The sequence below is a fragment of the Amblyomma maculatum genome, chromosome 9 (assembly GCF_055883805.1).
Source record: "Amblyomma maculatum isolate TAMU_Amacu chromosome 9, ASM5588380v1, whole genome shotgun sequence".
NCBI lineage: Eukaryota > Metazoa > Arthropoda > Arachnida > Ixodida > Ixodidae > Amblyomma > Amblyomma maculatum.
The window spans coordinates 40,474,936-40,498,249 of NC_139352.1; the positions used below are offsets into that span (position 1 = coordinate 40,474,936).

The 23,314-nt window shown below is 43.5% G+C and overlaps 1 protein-coding gene across 1 annotated transcript in view; it reads left to right on the plus strand.

The window, feature by feature from the left end:
* LOC146178901 (putative protein kinase C delta type homolog) overlaps positions 1-23,314 on the plus strand; it is a 425,884-nt gene that overhangs the window by 205,102 nt on the left and 197,468 nt on the right. Inside the window, exon 9 of the mRNA XM_084578644.1 lies at positions 22,125-22,156. Within this exon, the coding sequence (XP_084434770.1) occupies positions 22,125-22,156 (32 nt within the window). The remainder of the gene's footprint in view (positions 1-22,124; positions 22,157-23,314) is intronic.

The following is a 23,314-nucleotide window of genomic DNA, read 5'->3' on the forward strand; positions in this document are numbered from 1 at the left end:
TAAAAAAGTTGCAAGTTTGGAACCCGGTTGATAAATAACTTTTACTAGTAAAACCACTAAAAACAAAGTGTTTTGATGCAATATTTTGTTTTATTAAAAAATTGTGAACTTTGATTCAGGGGCAGCGCGCTGCACAAAAGTCAATTTTCAGCCCTTTATTCTGGCATGATGCTCCTAAATTGTTCCCCTGAAACTTTTTGCCTGCAATATAGAGGTTATATCTCTATTTCAAGCAAAAAAGTGCAGTTGTAAGACTGTAAAAAGTTTTTCCATGGCACTTAAAAATCTTCTGAGGTTCCAAAACGTGTCCTTGGTCGACGATATGGATATCCCTTGTAACATCTCTTCCACAAGGCGAGCGATATTATTCAATGTTGCTTTTACGTCGATTGATTGGCTTATTATCATCTCCAGGCAGTGCCTCTGGGGCGGGAACACGGTATTTGTCCCCAAAGAAAGGAACGGTGGCCCTGCACTCGCTCCGCCCTGCCTCTTGACGCATAATTTTTAACGAACCTGGCGCAACCGTGCACAATGCAGTAGTACTGAACACGCTCGTTGAATATGCATCATGTCGAACACTACACGTATGGTAGTCTACAGCACGAGAGTGTGCTTTACGCAGCCTAACAAATGGAAATCTGGGATGATGATTCGAGATACTTCCAGCGTACAGGATCGTCCTTTCTCAATGGGTATATGTGAGGAGGTTGTTGGTGTCTTCGCAGCACCACAGCGCCTGACACGGCCGCACTTCGAATCAAATTGGAACACGCAATTTGAGATTGTGCTCAGCATCGCTTATCACCTTGTTTTGAAAAGCGACCCGGTTAGAAACAGTGACACTCTGAAGAGAGTGCTCACACACTCACACCTTCACCCTGTGTATAGTTCTTTGCATAGTTCATTTGTTAGTTGTTGTTTTTTTTTTCAAGAGTTAATGTACTGCAGTCTACATTTCAGAACTGCCTCCGGCATTTTATACTAGATTTATCGAAATACTGATAGCTTGTGTCCTTTATAATGCAAATCGTGTGTACGTTACCTTACAATGAAGAGAGAGAGAGAAGAAAAACTTTATTGTCGGGAGTACTGTTACTGGGTCTTTGTGGACTCTTCTGCGCCGTTTCAAAAAAAAATAATAAAAACCATGCGTGTAACTTGGCTGTTTCTATGCAGATGTCAGTGCTGTGAAACGGGAGCCCCGATATTTGCATATAAACTGCTGCCATGTTACATGCTTGCTTTTTTTATTATAGTGGGAAAGAATACACTTAACGTTGTTGCCAACTCCTGAATTCGGCGGCGGTCAATTCGCCCCCACTTAAAAGGGTTATCGAGATTTAGTTTGCTGAGTAGACGCTCTGCTAAGACAGTGCGTCGGCTGCAAAACAAAGATTAGATTACGCTGAATCGGCATTTATTACGCTGAATACTCCGAAAGCTTAAATGTTAGCGCTACTTCAATCATTGAAATTCAGCTGTAAATTTAACTGAGCAGTTTATTACAGTGTTTAGGTAAGCCATTTACACTCATATCCTAAATGAGATTGCAAAACAAATAAAAGAGCGCTACTAGCGGTGGTACGTTTTACTGCCACGTCGGTTTCCAAAAGGGAGCAATGGCCAATCCTCGTGACTTTGTTTCAGTAGTTAAATTGTGAAGAGACTCTCTGCCGTCACAAAACGTTAACTATAATTAAATAAGAAACAACAAAGAAATGATAGCTAAAGGTCTTCTTTATAAGTCACAATTGTAATCATCCTGATTCCCAGTAACATCAGCAGTAGGGCATAAAACGTTGCCTCTCTATCTCCTTCAGAATACTCTAGTTTATCGTTTTTCTTTGTGGGAGATATCGTACGCGCAGTGATTTGGATACACAGTATACCTATGTAGTCGGAAACGAATGTTAGTTTTCAGCGCGAGTATTATAAACTCTAACCTCTTCGCCGCTAATGCTCATCCCGTCGCCTTCTAAAAATTAAGGTAGCAGTTAGGGTAGCCTGGAGTAATTACAGGAAATGCTTATAACGTTGCATACATACTTTTTTTATATCATGCTGGCACCTCGCCCTCAATTTGAAAGTTCCCGTTCCCGCGCGTGACCTCGCACTGCACATGTTACGCTCACTGCTGCTGTGCAGGACAACGTCTAAAACTTCGAACAACGAAGAACAATGAAATAAGAAAACTAAGCAGTTCACCTTTGTGTTTTTCTTTCGGGGAAGGCAGTTGCTATTTTTCTTTCGGAAAGAATAAATAAAAATTATATTACAACTCCGCCTTCCAACGGCTTGCACGTGTAACAGGGCTCACATAATAGGTTCACACTTTCGTATGACCTATTTGCTTGCACGAAATAACACTCGCTAATAACACCACTCGCCCCTGTCAAGAACGGAAATTTAGATAAGGTTTTACATCACGTGAGTGTAGCTTTGAATACGCGTATATGAATGCACCCTTCAATTCACTGTATAATTTTCGACAACTAACGAGTGAATTTGTCGAGCAAACGCACTTTCAACCGAGGGTTTACTTTGTCACATCACTAAACGCAAGCGACAAAACAGGGCTCCCTCGGAGCAAGTCCGCTATGTAGCAGTACTGTGCTGAATATGTTTAAATATGCAAGAGTTATTATCACCTCTATCAAATAAAGCAAAGCTCTCGTTGGCTGCCATGTTTGGCTGTATCATGCGATTTATAATGCGTTTTGGTTTATTATGTTACGAACTCACTAAAGCCAGTTCTGCAGTCGAATGCGAAATGCGAAAGAGGTGTTTCTGCACGGGGACGAGTTGTGGTAGACTGGAAATCTTATAAATGCTTGTCACATGCGGGTTCCATGCGCAACAGGGAACCTAACCGGCTGGCTGATTTCTGATGCAGAGACAGTTCAAGCCCAATGAAACAAGGCCTACTGTTCGTCTGATTTATTTCTTTAATTATGGAATGTTTGCGCCCAATTTCTTATAATATTATTTTTGCGCTCGTTATACCCGCGGCGCAAATAGGCTGTTCCGTGTGAGTGGGGTTTAGTCAGGCACGCTATATTCTATACGCGGTAGTTTTCCTCCAAATACGGAAGCAGAAAACGTGGTATACTCTGGAAGGCAACCTAACCCGAACTGCTATTCATTTCTGGGGCTTCGCCGATATGCATTCCTGGAACCTTGTCCTATAAACAACACAAAACACTCAAAAGCAACCAAGTCAAAATAATAACAGCCTGCGCGCGGACTTTTTTTTTTTTTCGAAGTGTTTGCCAGAAGGCATAAGTTGAGAAAGGGGGAATGGGATGCAGGAGACAGAAAGTTAAAAGAAGAATTGAAGTCCAGTTGTGCTTATGTATTGCGCGTTGTTGTTGTGTTGTTGTGGCTGTAGGAAGAAGCAAAAGAAAATGCACGGGCCTGCTACTGGCTCTGTAGCTGAGCCACCTCCGCTGCCTCGTCAGATAGAAGAGAATATAGAGAAGAAAGAAAAGCAAGAGGGAAAGAAAGACACGCGCCGCATTAACAGCCGTCGTCCACCACCAGCGGTGGCGTGTGCAATGACGGCCTACAACAGATAAAAAAAATTTGGTGCCAGGCCAGTCCCCGCCGTATTGCGCGCGTACTTAGTCTCATATTACAGCCCGGCATCGTCGCTTCGCCCAAGCAGTCCATGAAACACTTGAAGACGTTTATCCTCAGAAGAAAACGTCACGCTGCCATCTGGGTGCGTCGTATTCTATACTCCAAGCACACAATTAGGGAAATCAAAAGGAGGAAAAAAAATATTAGAAGAATGAAGGCGCCTTTTTAAAGCGTCTCCGTTGTGCCCTAACGTTTCATTAAGCAAGAAATGCCCTTCGCTCAAGCTGTTGTGCCTTCCCGTCTCCGGGTTATTGCTTTCCATGAAAAGGCTCTTCTTCCAGATTCTTTTTTTTTTTTTTTCACCTCTTAAACTTGCCAAGCCATGAGGACTCAGGTTGCCGGCCTCTGGAGGAGTCTTCCGTACTGCTTTTATTATGATTTTTCTAGTTCTGCGCGTAAGAACGCAGTTCCATCTACTTCAAAATATGTGCTCCATTTTTTTTCCTCCGCATTTTAATTGCTTTTTTTTTTCAGAACAATTTATAATGGTTTGAAAGTGTACCCTTATTTTTCTCATTTTCCACTTCTAAAATGGCGCTCCAAGTGGCATTTACGGCTTCCTTTCCGGTCATAAGTAATACGTGCGGATATTATTCAGGCGCCATACGGCCATCTCTTCACGGACTGTATTTTTGCGCTTTCGTGTGCACGGTCTGGGTAGCTTAAGTTCTCTCTTCCAAACATAGAGGCCCAACTGGCGTGGTCTGTTGACAATGATTGTAAACAGTACGATGAGATGCAAACATATAATCAAAAATATTTCTGGGCAATGTTAGCGGCAAAAGTGGATGCAGATAGTCGGACGCTGGGCGTGTTCACATCGATCAGGATAATGCAGTTAAGCCGCAATAGTCTTCGATTCATGATCGCGGAATGTTACCCGCATCTATAAAATCGGTCCACAGTACGTTTTGCAACCAGAGCCTCCTATGGTCAGGCGTATATAAACATATTATTAACATACAACCCTTGCACCATCTTCGCCACGCAGGCCCAAGAGTGATGATGTCCTGCTTGCAATGCAATCGAATAAAAAGCTTCCCAAGCAAACGTTTGTTTTGAGTTTTGAACCTTAACTGAATAAAAGACCGTCCCCGTTCCGATGCCTGTTTTTTCAAATACGTTTCCACACATCGATACGAAATTCGGAAAGTTTCACGTGGTCGGACACATACTGATGCAAACTGTGGCCAAAAACTATCTTCTTCAAGCCAGCATCGATTCTGATGTGCACCATCAAATTGTCTGAGAGCGTCCGAAAAGAACTTCGCACCGAATCACTTACGTCGTGAGCGCCGCTCAAAGTAAACAAGTCGTAACCACCTCTTTGCAACGCTTCGATGATATGTGGACAGTAGGGAGCTACCAAATGTCCAGGATCAAATTTGCGTCAGCACGACTAGGGGCAAATCCTAATGGGGGTCATCAAACAGGCGGACACCTCCCGAGCTAGGGTGCGGGCGATGGCCTGCCAGTCCGTCGATGCGAAGGCCCTGCGAGTTACGATAAGAGTCCAGAGAGGGATCTTGGCACATAAGTGCCGCTGGCACGCCAAGAATTATTGATCCTCATTTCGCCTTTTCTTTCCTTTCTTTTCGTATATAATGCTCAACCTTTTTAGCGGCGCCCGCCAGCCACTGTCTCGCACGCCAGACGCGAAAAGAGACACGGAACAGAAGAAAGGTTTTTCTTTTTTGCGCATTGTCTTTTCTGGTGCGCTTTTCTATCCCGCTGCTGAATGTCCCCAGCGTGAACACGTTGCGCAATTCAAGCGGCTCAGTTTCACAAGCTCCTTTTCGCGTCGCAGATTAGTGTATCCAGTGTTAAGCTCATTATCCCAGCTCATTTCTAAATTTCCTCATGGATATCTCGACTAGTCTTAAATGGGGCTCTGGTGCCTTGCTTTGAACAGAGCTCCGGCCCAGCGCCAAATTAATCAACTGACATTGCACGTGAAAGAAAGAAAACGCACATGCAAGCCTAGAGACAGAATGTCTGTCGCTGAAGGCAGGGCAGTACCGATGAGAGTTATGGCACGGCTGACTGAGTGCAAGGAAGGGATGTGCGCGGTCATTGGCCACAAGGTCATTGCTTCTATTGTACCAGGCTGTTCATTTAAAATACAGTCTTCGCTTCTTCACGTTTGCACCAATAACTTTGTTTCCATTGCTTACGCTCTCTCATCTATCGCCGGTTTTGAAATTGCACTTTATCTCCATCATGTACACGACTGTCGCACCAAATTCGCCTGCACCATCAAGAAACTCTAATGTCTTGTTATCCTACCTGTGCATTGTTGTTTTAATAAATATATTGACAAGTGTAACTGGGAAACGTCATCACCACGGAAGGAAACAACTGTCTTCTCGCTCCTCTGACTGCCAAGAAATCACAAGACTGATGGATTATGGGGTTTCCTAACCTCATATGAGGAGCGACGACTGTGCCGGAGTTCCCGATTATATACGTTCTCTGGAAGCCATCCATCTTCGCTCGATTTCCTGTTAAATTTAACTATTCCACCAGCTTCGAAGAGTCCTCCAGCCTTTCCAACAATTTGTCTGCCGTAAAAATGGAAAGCTGCCTGTGGGCCTTTTAAAGCGAAAGCCTTTAATGGATCATACTGCCGTGGAAAAAATGTGTCCTGCTTTTGCGGCGCCTCTGATTGGCCGAGGCAGGATGACGTCATAGAGGTTTCGACCAATCACAGAGCACCGCCACTGTATGCGCGAATGCGTGCATTATATGGCCATATGCCAGTCAATGATCAGTTACTAATTAATGACTAATCAGGTATCAGTGAATAAGTATAACTAACTAATTAATGATCTAATTGTCAGTTATCGTTGTCAGTTATCGCCGCATAATGCTTAATCGCCAATTATTACCTATCAATGCAATTAATGATCTGATATCTATCCAAGCAGTTAGTAATTATTGACTAATTCATTTATTCAAAAACTAATTAGTGACTAATTAATAATCTAAACCTATACGTTTCTAAATGTTGTGTAGACAATGCTTGGAACATTCCCGAAACTCGTCACAATTGCGTAGCAGAATGCGGCACTCAGGCTTTCGCCTCTCACTACTTTAGTCGCTAAAGTCCCTCGTAATTTTTTTATAAATGCGGCTGGTAAATCCCTCGCTTTAGAATGTGCGAGTATCAGTTGACACGATAGTGAATCATATACGATATGCAATCAAACATAATATTGCTGAGGAAGCTTCTTAGTAAGGACTTTTTAAAGTTAATCAAGCGAAGCCGATTGGCTCCTAAGGCATTCTGACTGAGGCAAGGAGCGTTCTTAAATTCTACCCTAAAACAGCTGTGAAGTGGTGGCGTATCGAGGCTATCGAAATCATTCACTTACACATTCCTTTTGCCTCGTGTCAGCCAATCAGTGCACCACAGCAAAAACCTGCAGCTCTTGCAGTAATATTTGTGGCGCGCTCTTCGACTACGAAAAAGCAGTGCCTGCAGGCTGCTTCTTACAGCAGCAGTTCTTGCAGGCAGAATACCCACAAAATCAGTTCGCTTCACAACTAACCCATTGGCTACAAATTCACTGCTCAAACAGCAGACCACTTGGGTTCCGGGGCACTCCGGATTGGAAGGTAATGAGGTCGCGGATAGGCTAGCTCGAGGTCACACAAACCGAGCGGCCACCAATCCCGATCTCACAACTAGCATTCCTGTCCCCGCTGCTTACGGCGCGCGACTTAAGTACCTACGAGAACAACGTAGGATTTATCCCCCTCCACACGAAGGACTAAATGCACAGGAAACGCGGGAATGGAAAGAGCTCCAAACCAACACTTACCCCAACCTACATCAATACAGCATAATTTTCCCAGAACACTACACAGACATATGCCCTTGGTGCAACGACCAGCCCAACGCCTACCAGGTCACATGGGGGTCACAGGTCCCAAACCTGCACACATAAACATGCAACATTCGAAGGCGCAGTGGGAGGCTACTCTGCTATGCTCTGTTCTAGAGACCCAGCGTAGGCTGGTAACTCAGGCAAGAGTGGTAACGCAGGCCACTGAGGTCTTGAAGACTCCACTCACTGCCCCCCCCCCCCTTTTTTTTCCTTTTTTCTTTTTGAAATAAAGTTCTCTCTCTCTAACTCTCTCTCTCGCCTGCACGACGTACCTTGTCTTATTGTACCAAGTACGAGGTTTTTGTGAGAGAAAGGCACCGCGTTAACTGAAAGGATATTGGAGATGCATTCGGCCTGCGTTGGGATTAGTCGGGCTGGGTACGATGATGAAGACGATGTCAAGGACTGCCACACAGTATTCAACCTGAATGAACGTAACTACTGGAGTTACCTAGGAGAGACATTCGTGCGGCAGAGGGTATGGTCACGCTGGTGATGATGATGCCAACGATAGCCTACATTAAGCAGACTGAATGAACGTAACTACACACGATGACCACGCAGCCCACGCTCCCGCGGTCAGAGGTGTATAGTTCGCCTTGTGTTTGTACTTGGACTGCGATCGAATGAGCCAGTTGTAGCGAGGCTACGTTCCAGCGATCCAAATGTTAAGGAGAATATGGCTTCAAGTGGCAATGGTATATTGTAAACTATATGTTTTCGTTCATATACAACACAAAAGCGAAAAAGCTGCCAGAAGAACAAATATGAAGGCTGTTCATCGCCTGCGCTAAACACCACTAGCGTTACCACCTCCATAGCAAGAGCGGGCACGAGCTTTATAAAGTGGAAACGGCCCTATAGCGAAACTGATGTGCAGGCATCGCAGCGCAAGTTGGTAATTTCTAAAATTAAAATGACGCGAGGTCCCATAGTGCTTTCTGGTACGCCACGTCTGACGCGGTGCGCCTGGACTTATTCAAGAAATAATGACATTTACCTACCCACAACAGTCAATGGCTCTTTTGTTTTCGAACGAAACAATCAATAGAAACTATCATTAACTAATGCACAAACTGCTAACTGTACTATATAACTTGTCTCTGGTTACTTGGATGTAAAACTTTCTACCCAGCGTTCCCAGTACGGGCACTTTGAATCTACCAATACCATTTCTGTTAGTTTTTTATTCTGGGTTCCCCACGGTTTCGTCCTGGGTCATTTCCTTTCCTCTCCAGTTCCTATAACCTGCAGCCAAGGCCCTGTGGTATAAAAGGTTTGGCTACCATGCTCAGGGCTGCAGGTTAAATCACGGCCGCACTTCTGCTGTGGCCAAATGCGAGAACGTCCCGTGGTGATTTCGATGCACCCCAAGGACCTACCGCTCCCGCCCCAACTGCAGCGTGGTAACATGCGTCATGACTCAAGCATCAGTGCTTGCAGTGGGTAGCAGATCTTTACGGGACACTACTTCTGAAGAACAAACATTTTGTCCGCCTTGCCACGCAATTCCATTTCGGAGATGCCTGCAGATATACAACGAATCGTGCGTGCTTAATCTACTTGCACCTGTATTAAACCTGCGAGGCAGAGCTACAATAAATTTGCTACGGACCGCGTGTCTCTCACATTTTTGCCATTGAGTACTCATTTGCGTTAGCGTTAAGCATATTCAGCTTAAACGAAAAACCTTAGTCCTGTTAACATTCGTTTAAACAAAACGTAGGCCATGCCCACGCTTAGTAAATTGCGCCAGTGTTTCGTAATGAGGCGGCCAATGAAGATTCCAGTCAAGGAGCACGTCTGTTCTGCCACTTCTCGTGCTCCAAAAGAGACGAAGTACGGCCGTTACGCTGAAGAAATGCTCTGCTCGACCTAATTATTAGGCGCTCCTACTTCTTTTACGTTCACGCTCACAAGTGTCATTAGTAGGCACTGAGTATCCTCGGCAAGATGTTCAGTAGCCGTCTATGTAGGACATTGAGCGAGTAAACAACAGAACAAAGAAAGTTAATTACTGCATTGGGTCTAGGCGGGAACGATGCAGCATTGTGCATGATACTGCCAACGTCAGATGTAAGGAGTGAAGTGGGGTGAAATAAGATTGGTATTTGCAGTCTCTGCAACACATTATCAAGGCAGTTTGGTTTGCGGTGCTTGTACGACCTAAATGCGTAGTGTAGAGGATCGATATAAAACACCACGCCTGTTCCAATTTCGTTCTTTCCTTGTTCGATTTGTTCTGGTTGTCTGCAAATGGCTCAGACGCTGCTCTGCTAGAGGGAAAAGGCAGGGAAAACCAATAAAGAAATACGCGAGGAGAAACCAATCGTAACCGAATCCATGAACTACTAATGTCATGCTACCAAAGAGACTGCGAACAGAGTAGCTAAACCAAATCGAACATGAATCGAACGTCTTTGCGTTTCTTACTTATTTGCCTGGGTGAATACTCATACAAAAAGGAATTTATGTGCGAAACAACGAAAGGCTAGCAGTACCTCTATTAGTCACGAAGTTAAATCGTAGCCTTTGAAAGGCTCAACCTGATCTTCATTAGGGGACGTGCAACATGAAGTCGGTATATTTACTCCATGAACATTGTGTCATGATGCAAAGATAAATTACTTTTTGAAAACGATAGTGGCCAATTTTATTTCATGACAAGCAAGACTGTTTCGGCCGTAGGCTTCGATATCAGGCATGAAATTCGGGGCTTGTGGATCTGTCCTTACCACGGTCGCATCGCTCATCCTCGAAGGAAACTTATACCTACGTATATGGACACCTGTGAAATTGTCACATGAATGGAGCACGTCTCTCCTCTGAATCCCCTTCCACTCACGGGCCGATCCCCGCAACATGATGTGCAGCGTTGTGGGCCGTGTTTTAGAAATTATGTTAAACGAGCAGACTATCCTTCATATCCCTAGTTTGCCTAAAAGCATATCAATGCGAACGCCACTTAATAGAAGCTTGCTGTAAGAATAAACGCATGAATACCTTGAAAACGATGAACTCGGAATCTTTCGTTGCTTGTTCCCGCTTTTTCTTCAGAGAGTACAATTTTTGAGAAGCTGGTCAGTATAAATTATTTAGTTTACGCCTGTGAAAATTGTATTCTGTTGCGAGTCCTGAATATCTGAAAGTGTTCTCATTTCTTGCCCTGCTACTTCCACTGTGATAGCAAATTGCCGCGAACTGTTTATTTTGTGAGTAGCAGAAGAGTATATTTGGTACAATTGATATCTATGTCCCCTTTTTCGCCCCGTGGAGAACAAAATCAGAAATCTGTCTTAGCCAGACTTGATCGAAACTTATCCTACTCGAAAGTAAATAAACGATAATGAACAAAAACCACACTTTCTACAGAAGGCTCAACATCCTCACTAATCAAAATATCATAGGCTAAGATCGATAGTGGCAATAAGAGGCCCCTATGAAACACCATAAACACTCCTAATAAACAGGACAGGCCCCTGCTGCACACAAAACTTACCTCTGATGAGTTGAGTGCCTCTTGTGGTAATTCATTTTAGAATAGTGTCACTAGCCTAAGATTTACGTAAATCTATATCGCTGAATGCCTGAAATATTGTCGAAAGCTTTTAAGAAAGAAGTCTACGCATTTACTTTCTACTGCCACGAAAGGGAAACCAACAAGCATACAAAACGAACAGTTCCAATAACGCGGCCTCTCTCGTATCTGATACGACGGCACTTCTGTGAAGGCGTCATTCAAAAGATGTGTTTGTTCTTTTTCGCTCACTCACTGCGCTCCCACGAATTATAACCACGCCCAGGATAGGCTAGGAGCAGTGAGTAATGAAACTGCAGTTTTCAGTCTTCTAGCTCATTCCTCCCAGAGACGGATTTATTACCTTACTTTTTAAAGTGGTTGTTGAACGAGGAATGAGTGGGGAAGAAGGTACGGTCCCAAGAACGGGTCTCAGTAGATGCTTCCCACTCCTCAGTCCTCCAGCACGTTGCACCGGCAGTTTGTATGGCGACATATGAGGACGTTATTTACCCCGAAAAAAAAATGTCTGTCTCACTGCGATTCTTAAGAGAAATAAAATTCCGGTACAACAGTTCGGCCCAGGACGACATCCGAATCATCGCCGATAAGTCAGCGGTGACTCCGACACTGTCGATAACCTTCGCCAGCATGACTGTTCAGCGCAGCCCAGAACTCGTCGACCAATCACAAGCTCGGCGAATGCACTAAGTGGCGAAAGCCGATTGCGTGTACCTTCCACGACATTGCCGGATTCCCTGAATCGAAGGTCGGTATGCAAACGACAGGTGTGCTCTGGCAGTTAACGCCGAATATGGGCTCAAATCGAAATATAGGTCACTGCATGCTTCGGACATCTTGACATCAGCAGCTACGTGACTTTTTTTACGTTACAAGCTTCTACAAAGTAAGTATGAGCTTATGATCACAATTTTATTGCTGAAATACTAATCCAGTGGTTACTACCTTGAGCAAAATTCTGACTCGCTTGTGGAACAGGTATACTTGTCAAAAACTGCTTAGCACCACAACGGCGCGTTGATATGCATAGCAACTACATAACAGCTGCTTGGCAACGCGTTGCTGAGGCAACGGCAGTCCCGTTGAAGAGCGCTATACTTTATCATTCAATCAATTAAAGAAGACATTCAATTTGTGAGAAACATGTCTCATATTCTAGACAGCTAAGCATAGGTAGGCGGCAGAAGATCAAAATTTGGAAGCAACGCTTTGGACCAGTATTAAAATTTTAGCCGAAAGTCTTCGCATTTTATCCCAGTATTATATTGCGCAGTGCACTAACAAATAAAAGGCATTCGACAAAAAACAAAGTTGATCATGAATGTTCCCAGCTAATTCCATGCAGTATATAATGCATTGCATGCCATTAACCGATACATTAGCTCTGCTCAGGCCTTAACAGCACTTAACAAAGCACGCACAAATAAGTAACCGTTTTGTTCTCGCTCCCAAGCATGACTGCAGGCAGTTCATCTCAGATAATGGAGTCAGCACTGCTTTGTAAACTAACAAATAGTACTTGATATTTGGTTAAACGTGAAACGAGCCAGAACACATAAGCCTCTGCAATGCAGTAAAATGAGGGAAATAAAATACCTTGAACGCTGCAACGAGGGTTTACTCGAAAATCGCACACAGGGAAGCATTCGCTATAATGTACTTTAACCTCGTTAACAAATTCCTGAGTCGTGTATCGTGAGGGAGGGAACTCGTCCAGCATTAGCAAATGGGGACGGTAGTTAAAATGGCGTGTAGGAAGCAGTACCTTCCATTTTTGAAGCAAGTATTCAACGAAATTACACATGCGTATAATGCATTTTTACTTTTTTCATCCCTTCTTTTCACACAATGTCTGCAGCGTATATAGCTTCATGTAATGAATTCCTGGGCACAGCCAATTTACACTGAGCAGTATCGCTTCGTTGAGCTTAAAAGATCCCATCTACATCGTTTATCTAGCCGAAGTTTCCAAAAACATCATGTATATATATGGGCAGCCCCATTTTAGCTCGGATGTTGTTTCTTAAACATCTCTTTGGGGCCTGCGTACACGGAATTCGTGATGACCCCCGCCTCGTACTTCACGCTGCAAATGAGACTTAGAAAGAACAGCTACGAGTGCCAGAAAGGACCCCAGAGGCAACTTACCTTAACTGTGAAGCACACAACAAGCCAGGAACCGTAGTAGCCGGCGTTTTAACGAGCACCAAAATTAACTGCTTGCCAAGTTGAAGTAGTTTGCGTAAATGAGGTCAAGGAAATTAACTAAGCGCTTGTTGGCTTGTAGTCCCGCTGCGCCAGAGGCGCACAGGTTTACTTTAGGCAACTTTTCTGCTGTTTTCTGTAGCGTTCCTACAGCAAACTTCCCTCGCTTGAGAAAGAAACATTTGTTGGTTAAAACATATGATCAAGTCAGACCTAGCGGTGAAAAGTGCAAACAGCGAACTTTGATACTTTGCAGTATTATTAGCAGCATCCTTCGTTTATACCCGATGAGAACCTATTGGTTTCTGAAAATATCCGGTGAGTTTCATCTGAAATCTTTCCTGCAGGAATTAATTTTTTTCTTGGAACATTTATTGACGCTGTGCTGCGCTTGTGTACATATCGGTGCGTTTGAGACCAAATGAATGGGCGAAAAACATTTTGCCCGATTTATTTTTTAGTTTGCACGCGCAAATGAAGCCCAGCTTCGAAGTAGTGAGCTTCTGGGTCCCAGCAAGCATGCCCCTTATGCCCATATTTCGAAAGTATGTTGATTCCCCTTAGGCAGTATGCATAATCGCATGTAAACAGAATAAAAGTAGTGGTTTTGTAAATCCTGGGCATGCAATAAGTAACTTTCTTGCAATATGAACACTCCAGTATACCGATATACGCAGTCTTTTGAACATCACGCGCCGTTCTATACCTCCGTAAACGACCCACATATGGTATAAACGACAGTGGCACTATTTCGCTGGCTACGAACAGTTTCATCTTGGCGTATCTAACAATAGCTAGTCTACCACCATCCGGTAACTAGCCACTAAGTCGACAGACAGACACGGTAGAATAATGCCACGGTATCGAATCTTATCCTCCAAAGCCGCATGGGGAAGGGAGGAGAATCTTCATACATCAGTGGGCTCTGCGCTGCCAGCGAATGTCACAACGTCCAAGTGCCTCGATCACGTCGCTCGTTGGACGCGATCACCTGATTATATATGCATACCAGCGCAAAACAGCAAGATACACGACGAAAAACGAGGACACGCAAGAGAGAGGCCGAACGTCGGCGGGGTAACACGGCACACCAAAACCAATTCGTCGACTGTGCGGAGGGGTGATTTACTCCATTCCCCTTTCATGCTGCAAAGTTTACGTCAGCCAGACGGGTAGATGCCTGAATGAGCTGCTGAAAGAACATCAGTACACGACCTTCGAGACAGGCACAGGCAATCTGGCGCGGCGCCGGCGAAAATGCAAAATAAAAAACCAAGCTTTTGGGAAAGAACTGCGCGTTCCGGACCTAGCCAGCTGTTCGGTAATCAGCGGGAACTCGGACCAGATAGTGCGGGAGATCTAGGAGGCTGTTGAGATAGACGGTCTGCAAGATATCTGTGTTAGCGCGTCTTCAATCGCTTTGACAAATGCGGAGTTACTTTTTTTGAGGAAGTGACAAGCAAAGACATTTTCCTAGTTTTGTTGGGAAATCAGAATGTAAGTACAGTTTTCATCCATTAAATGTCAGTTATGAGTATCGGTATCTTGTGTGTCCCCCTTCTTCGTCGTGTATCTTGCTGTTTTGCGCTGGTATACAATGGATCACCAACTAGCCCACTCTTACCCTGCTGATCACCTGAATACTCAATGATGTCGTTAACTCTCAGGGTCTAATTTCATTATGTCATATTTTACTGTTAATGGGAATCTAAATTCTCACTGGAGTGCGTTACCAGTGTTAACCAACAATCGTATCTTCTTGTCGTGACTCTGTCTATGGCTATCGTGAGGTGACTCTAACTAGTAATCTGCAAAAACGTTGCTATGACGTAATACCTTTATCGTTAATGATCCAGTGTTAATCGTAGTAGACTTAGAGTAGACTTATGAAAGCGGGCAGTTTTTTGGATGAAGTTACGCCCTTCTTGAAGAAAATTCGATAAAATTGAAAGAAGCATGCAAAGCGGCTGGAGAAAGAACGGATAGAGGGATAGAGATATGCTGGGAGAATTAGGGAAGCAAAAAATAAGATGCAATTCCGGGGATGGACGTGGCTGTGTGGTATAGCCTGTTTTAAAATATTCGAGGAGTAAAAAAATAAATATCAAAGCACAAGATGTGAAGACTAGCCCGTTAACCAATGCACAAAACACAAATCGCAAGTGCTTCCTCCGAAGGCCCAGACGTGCAAAGCGGAAATGCATCAAAAGTTAAAACACAATCCAGGAGATGACCTCCGGCGAAGCGATAACGTCAAAAAAAGGATCGCAACTTATACGGATAATCCGTAGAGTGCGTTACCCTGAGCCAGACAAATGCTTCGTACTTCAGCTGGTTCAACCACCCCTATCTCATAATGTTTCACCCCTTCCACCCATCAGCTAGCGTCAGCCGCAGATAGATCATTTTAGCTTATCAGAAAATAGGTTGGAAAGCCCCAGTTGATGCCTGCTTCTTCTGGGCGCCAGACCTGGTTCTTTCGCCACTCGCAACAGCAGTGAAAGCGGTCGAGACGATGAAGCGACATGATTTCAGGTTGCTTCGATCCGAGCTTTGCGTTGGTAAGCTGTAGAAAAAACGTCCCTTCTTTTTTTCTTTACTGCGGCTCGTGGACATTCTACTAATTTTAGCAGCAGTTCGTAAATATCAATTTGGTCACGGCAAACAAAAACAATCTTGGTGCCATAGAATGAGAGGCTTTACGCCCTCGCGTTTCACAGACATTTGAAGTTTCCCTTTTTTATCGTGCCTCATACTGGCATTAAAGTGATAATCATACGGGTTTTCTGGCAGAATAATTTCTGAGGAATTAGTGCCTTCTCTTGTACTTGTTTGTTGATTTAAATTTTTGTCTTTTCTACTGCTCCAACGGGTGCACCTTCTTGCAGAAATACGAGTATTTTAGCATATTGCAAGTATTTTCTCGTCACACCATACACACTTGCAGTTGTATACATTGAAAGCCGGGTACTCTAAGGGCTCGAAAGTTCATGCAGGTGAAGTTAGTTGAGATAATCTTTCAGGAGGTCAGATGACCTTGTGCTGCATTTAGTTCGAAATGATTTCACTTACGGATGGATAAAAATAAGTTTAAGAACTTTGTATGTGCATGGTATGCTCACTCGCGTCACTAAGACGCATGCGGTTTATATACGCATAGAGCGAAGGCCAAGTTCGAGGAAGTGTTGTGCTCATGCATACGTGAGCACAACTCTTCCTCGAACTTGGCCTTACACTACAGAGAATTCCGTCATAACCCTCATAATTCTAACGCAGAACCAAGCAGTCCGCTGTTTAAAGATGCTAAGATTCTACAAGCACCGCGATAAACTAACCAGACAGATCAGCGAGGCATTTCACATTCACAAAAACCGCGACACATATGCGTTAGCATCCCATCTGTTCTCGTTCATTACTGTGAACTGCGGTATTTTGATCTTTAAGATTCACGTTATCAGATATTGGTGCTGTTAGTAGTGCTGTTAGTAGTGGTGCTGTTAGTGCTCTTGGTTGTAAATTGAGTATATATTTGTGTTTTTTTTTTTCAATAAAATCTTCAGTTGCTAGTCAGCGCTGGTCTCGTCGTCTTTCTTCTCTCTTGTCTGCATTGATGCGCTATTTTTGCTTAATCTTGTCAATTATTCGCTCGATTTTGAGGTTTCTACGTGGCATGCATGCTCATTGGAGTCTCGTTCACAAACCTTACGCATTTGAGAGACAAGATCTGGATCCCCTTTCAGAGGCCTTTGCAGTCCTTCATGAAGTACAGGGGTGGCACAAATGAATGCGTGCAAAGCTGCACTGTTAGAATGTCTTATTGTGATACTTGCACATGTGTGGCCCCAAAGACAGGCTTGAATCGTCCATGGCAATCTCATGAACGACTCTAGCGTGTTCTTGCTATCGCGCGTGTAAAATCACAGCAACTAAAAATTCAAATAGTGAAGCACGTATGTATTCCGCTTTTTGAATTTCTTTTCATCGCTATTTACTTTTCCCTGCAGAAACTAGAAACCGAAGGCTCTGCGTTAACCTCGCGGAAAGATATACCAACATGTCCTGGACATTTTTAGAGGTGCGCTCTATACCGATGATGTAGCGGTTCACTCCATTCTCTATGCGCGGTTGAGGCAGCGGTTAAATTCGCTGTGCTAGAAAACATAGCTGTTAAAAATGCTAATGACTGGTGAGGATTTTATGGCTGCCTGATCCTGAAGACCTTTTGAGAGGATCAGTGGGGATTACAAGATCAATGGGAGCACACGTTAAGGAGGCTGGTCAAGTGAACCGCAAAACGTTTCTTCTGCACAGGCGATGATCATGCTAATGAACTATCCTTTAAAAGCTCTGGCACTCACCCTTTAATATTTGTGTTTGATCTTCAGTGGCTGCGACGACCAGGGCATTGGTCACATATGCAGAAATGTTGCAGAAATGCTTGGCTCCGAGTAGTCTGGCCGTTCGGAGAAGAGCGCGTTGCAAAAAGACTAACGCGGATTTGTAGTTTTGTTAGTAGCCTAAGCTTAGGAGCGTTAGGTGTACTGACTACTAAGCGGGTTGTAATAATAATCATTGACTAGTATTGCGTCACACGGACATACAATTAACGGGGTAGCACGCATGGAGGGTGATTGCCAGTCGGAAAACATGAGGAAGCTTTTTTATTTGTTACAACAGAATTTCTTCATGGTTTTTGACAGTAAATCTGATATCACAACAGACATTTCTGTAGTAATGCCATAATTTTCTGTAGTTGCAACAAAGTACCACAGAACTAAACGAAAGCGCTACGGAACTGTATATTATTCTGACGTTTATAACAGAACTTTACAATATTTTGTCGTATTTTAGACACAGATCTGTAGTCCTTTTTTTTTTTTTTTTTTTTACTGGGCTCTGCAGAAATAGAAATCTGGTAATGTATAGACTCTTTTTGTGCTCGTCCAGCGTGTTATCACAGTGAATGAGATCGCGGACAATCAATACCAGGCCGTGAAATCGGTAAATAATAAAGAAGAAATTCCGAGCTGTGTACCTATAAAGACCTTTAGTGCGGGAGTATGAAAATAGAAGCCATGCCAGGAGAGTACGAAAACTATCATAGATTCCATGCAGAATAGCGGAGATGAGCTGTGAATAGTGTTCTCAAGAGCAAATAGCTCACAATAATACGCTCTGCCTCAAACACGGTACCTATACGTGTGCATTGCAGGTATAAAAAAAAAAAATTAATTTTGAAGTAGGTTTTAAACCCGCACCGCAGTTGTTGATCAGAGCTATAGTCAATTAGGAGACGCCTGCTTCTGGGAAAGAGAGCAATGGTTAGCCTTGACCGCCTAGTAAAGAGCAGAGACATTAGTCTGCCAACCAAGATCCGTATAACTCAGGCTATGGTCTTTCCAGTTGTGATGTATGGATGCGAGAGCTGGACTGTGAAAAAGGTTGACCGCCGAAGAATTGACGCGTTTGAATTGTGGTGCTGGCGAAGACTCTTGAGAGTTCCTTGGACTGCCAGAAGATCAAATCAGTCGATATTGTCGACCATAAACCCTGACTGCTCATTGGAGGGTCAAGTTTTAAAGTTAAAGCTCAGCTGCTTTGGTCATCTGATGAGAAGAGAGGAGTCGCTGGAGAAAGATTTGATGTTGGGAAAGGTTGAGGGTCGCCGGAGAAGGGGTAGGCAGCGAACGCGTTGGTTAGATGGCATCCTCGAGGCACTGCAGATGAAATTATGTGATGTTAGGAAGATAGTGAGAGACCGGAAAGCATGGCGTGACATGGTCCATAGGGTCACGAAGAGTCGGACACGACTGAACGACTAAACTGAACTGATAGTCATGAAATGAACATATTACTTCAACTCCACGTACCTAGTTCTTTTAAAATAAAGCGAGAAAGTTTTCAGGAGCAAAAAGAGTTAGAAAGTTTGAAGTAAGCGAAAAAGTTTAATAATTAACTCTGCCATTGATCAATTGAAGCAGCGCCGAACTTTTCCCATCAAGTCCATCTTATTACTCTTTACTAATTATTTACGTTTTTTCATCGCGGTTTAGAAAACGTTGCGATGGGCGTGTTGGCGGAGATCCGTAATAAAAATACAGCCCGCTCTTTTCATCCGTTGTTTTGGAAGTTTAACTTCAGTGTAACAGCTGCTTTTGAATGATGACTTGTGTATGGGTTTGCTATAAACGACATAACTGAAAGTATGCGTTTAAGATCATAAACCGAACAAAGAAATAAAGAGGACAGCGTTGAGCAAAGAATTTTCTTGTGTTGACCACCGAAGATTGTGCGTTTGTAGGTAATGTGAAAAAAATGGTGGTGAAAGCAACATCGGCGCCAAGCGCAACTGAAGCAAACGTTTAGTGTCCGTGTAGTTTTAAAATAAGGACGTCGCATCGTTTGTGACAAAAGTGCCTTCTTTGAACTAAAAACAAATGTACGCAATAAAAGGCACGAGACGCACGCTTCGCCCACATATTTTACAACAGTTCGTGAACTGTGCTGCCCTAGCTTAATGGCAACCAAGAAAGGCGACCGGAGAAAACTCAAGAAAGGGATGCAACTCGTTTGCTGACCTTACCTGACGGACAAAAATTGTAAAGTGAAATCAATTTTTACTCTAACGCTAAAGCAGAGTTTTAAGCTCGATGTACCAGCTGCACACGGGCGAATTCAAGTTGATTGCATCTAGAGTTCGGGAGAGTCTTGGGTTACTGACATGCGCCCGCTACGGTTGCAGCACACCGGTCAGAAGGGGGGCATTCGAGCGCTGTACCGAGCAGAGCTATAAACTGGAATTGCGATACCAGTCCGGGGCGGCGTCACGTACGCCTGTCTACAAAAGCTGCACTGACACAGCGTACGTGCCAGTTGATAGCGTACGCAACTCTTACATTTTAGGCGAACAATACCCCAAGACTTCTACGCCACTCTACTCAACACGATATGGCAACAGGGCCCTACGACGCAGGACGTATCGACTGCAAAAAAATCTTTTAGCAGTAATTGACTGAACGACGCGGACAAAATAACTAGAACCGGGGTTGGAAAGGCAAAGAGCGCCAATTTTAAAAGGTCTTACTTCTTTACGAACGTTCAACATAACTTACTTACGTAGCGGGGATGCTGTATTCCTCTCGAATCTCAGTCAGTGGCACCACTTCTGCTGGTGCTGCATTCAAGATGAGAACTTAAAGCAAACTACAGCATTTATTCGAATCTTGGTCGACCTGTGACTCTAAACGTTTGGTTTGGTTTTAATGTCCGAAAGCAACGCGGGCTTTGAGATATGTCGTAATTCAGAGCTCTAAGTAGTTTCGACTAGCTGGGTCTCTATTTTAAATTGCGCTGAATCGCACATTACACGGTTTGCGTTCGCCTCCACCGAAAAGCAGCAGCCGCGGCCTGGACCGAGCGCTCGTCCTTAAGTTCAACACTCGAGCGTCATAACCAATGAGCCATGACCGAGGTTTGCAAGTTGAAGATTTAAAAAAAAAAACACAACTTTCCCTGAAAGTGAGCCGGCCGGAAATTAAGAAAATTGGGAATGACAACCGCTAAGAAAATGAAAATGCTAACAATATTTGTTTGCCACGTAACGGCAGACGGCAAGAAGCTTTACACGGTTATGTTATTGTGGTGTTTTTCCTATTCTGCTGCAAGAAATACCCCAGGATCCTAATGGCGCTCACTCTCGGTACCTTGCTCCCTCCCACGTATACCTCCACTGGTTAGTGTAGGTGTGGTAGATGGGATTATCTGGTTAGTGGTGCTTTACTGCACATTAGGAACAGTTCAGATTTGTGAGAAGAGCAAGATAGTTCTCTATCTAGGGCGTAGTTTTCAACTATATAAGCCTCTTCCTGCAGAAACATTAAGAGACTTCACTGAATTGAATTTAAAACTCGCGGCTTCGCGTCGTGGGGGCAGTTTAACAAATATGAACGCTGTGCGACTTCCGCTGCTATTGTTGCCAAAAGAAAACACCTTACTAGGTCCCATATTTCGAGTTTTAGTTTTGCATTTCGTCATTCGTGATGTGTGTTTGGATTTCTCTATTTCTCATTAGCTCGTTTAATCAGGTTTATTCACAGACTCCTCTGGAATGAAAAACTGGTACCTTCTTGAAAGCACTGTGTCACCTATAATGCCTATTAAGAGTCATCTGCAGTCGAATATGCAAGCAAGGCCATTAATGAAAATTCCGCTTTGACACATAACGCACCCATAAAAACGAACTGTGTACCGAAAATAAATGGTAACAGCTGTGAAACCAATCTACCGCTGAGAAAATGAAGCCGCTATACTCCGGTTCACAAGCTCTTTGGTGTCCCACAAAGGCAAGGGTGATCTGGGCAAATAAGTATTGAGCACAAAGCATAATTATGATCCTGTCACATTTTTACGCCGCTTTCGATTGATTGATTGATTGATTGATTGATTGATTGATTGATTGATTGATTGATTGATTGATTGATTGATTGATAAACTTTATTGCGTTGACATATGCGTCATTAAAAGGCGCCAGCTAGAAAAAGGAATACGCACTCCCTTGTCACTCTTTAGTTCTTAGTAAGTTGAGCTTGTAATGAAACGCTTTTGTGTAGACAATAGATATGCCAGTAAAACTGATAAATAACGCTGCGTCTAATGGCTAATAAAGATATGGGTCATAGTCAGCTTAAAATACTTAGGGTGGCAAAATTCGAGATAATGACTGCGTTTCAAACTGTTGTGCGCGACAAACGTGACGTCATAACGTATTATTTTACGTTTAAACATTCTTCTTTTTACGAACACCATTTCTTCGCGCTAAACTTGCATTTTTTTCTCTCTCATTTTTCCAGGGGCTTCGGGAAGCAGGGATACCAATGCATTTGTAAGTACTTCAAGCTTTCAACGTCATCTTTGCTGCAAACTAAAGCTCTTGCAAAATAGAAGAAAAATGATGCACATTGCATATTATGTTTTTTTTTTTTTTCGCATTTAAAGGAGTTCGCCAGCGTCTAAAATAAACCACGGACATTGTGTCACTATAAAACTAACAAATGCTGCATGTGAATAACTGGAATACTGCTATAAAATACTGTTTCAAGTATATGTCTGTCCAGAAAACATGTTTCATGAAGTAACTGCGCAGGGCTCGAAATGTTGCTCATTTTGCTTCATATTGCTCCAAAATACGCTCCTTGCTCTATCCCTCTTCAAAACATCCATACTGCAACAAACCTGCCCCGAACCGGCTGCGTCGATGTTTTACGGTCAAATTTAGCTGAACATGGGTTTCTCGCAAGATATGTTCAGCGCGCTGGGTCATTTCACTGCCTACAGAAAGTGCAATCTGATCAAATTCGATTTGGTGACCTTCAGAAGCGCAGCATGCTAGTGGCGTGTTCAGCTGTGCGTTCATATTATGGGGGCTTTCATAGTCAAAACAGCACAGCGTACCTGAGGCAGAGGTATAATGCATCTCGCGCTGGGCCTAATACCCATAAAATATTTGGAAAGCAGATCAGCATGGAGAATGACAGGTATTTAATCACAAGTAAACTTAAAATGATGGAATTGATGGAATTAGTTGCCAGAACACTCTGTGCATTTTACCAGCTTTTCCCAGCCTTTTGAATGACCAGTGAAGAAGGAAGTAGTAGCAGCGAGCGAATTAAACACCGAAATCTGTCGTGCATAGTTAGAAAACATTGTCGGCGTAAAGTAACTACACGAGTTGTTCCAATGTTTTTTGATGTGAAATCAAGCAGGGGATTTATTATCGAACCTATTTATCGATAACAAGCATGTCAAACCTGTGTGTGACATGAGCATACTTGAAGCGTTGTGTGGGTGATGCCACGAAGGTGTCAATCACTAGAAATCTCGGCGACGTTAGAAAGGAAATAGGGTCTGTGAAATCCAATGTAAGATGCAAATTAGTGGCCGTGCTTCACCTCATCAGAGTGATAGAATAACAGTTTGGATCTAGTGAGTCAAAATGGGAAAACGCTTTTAGTCAAACTTGATATTCGGTTATGAAAAGCAC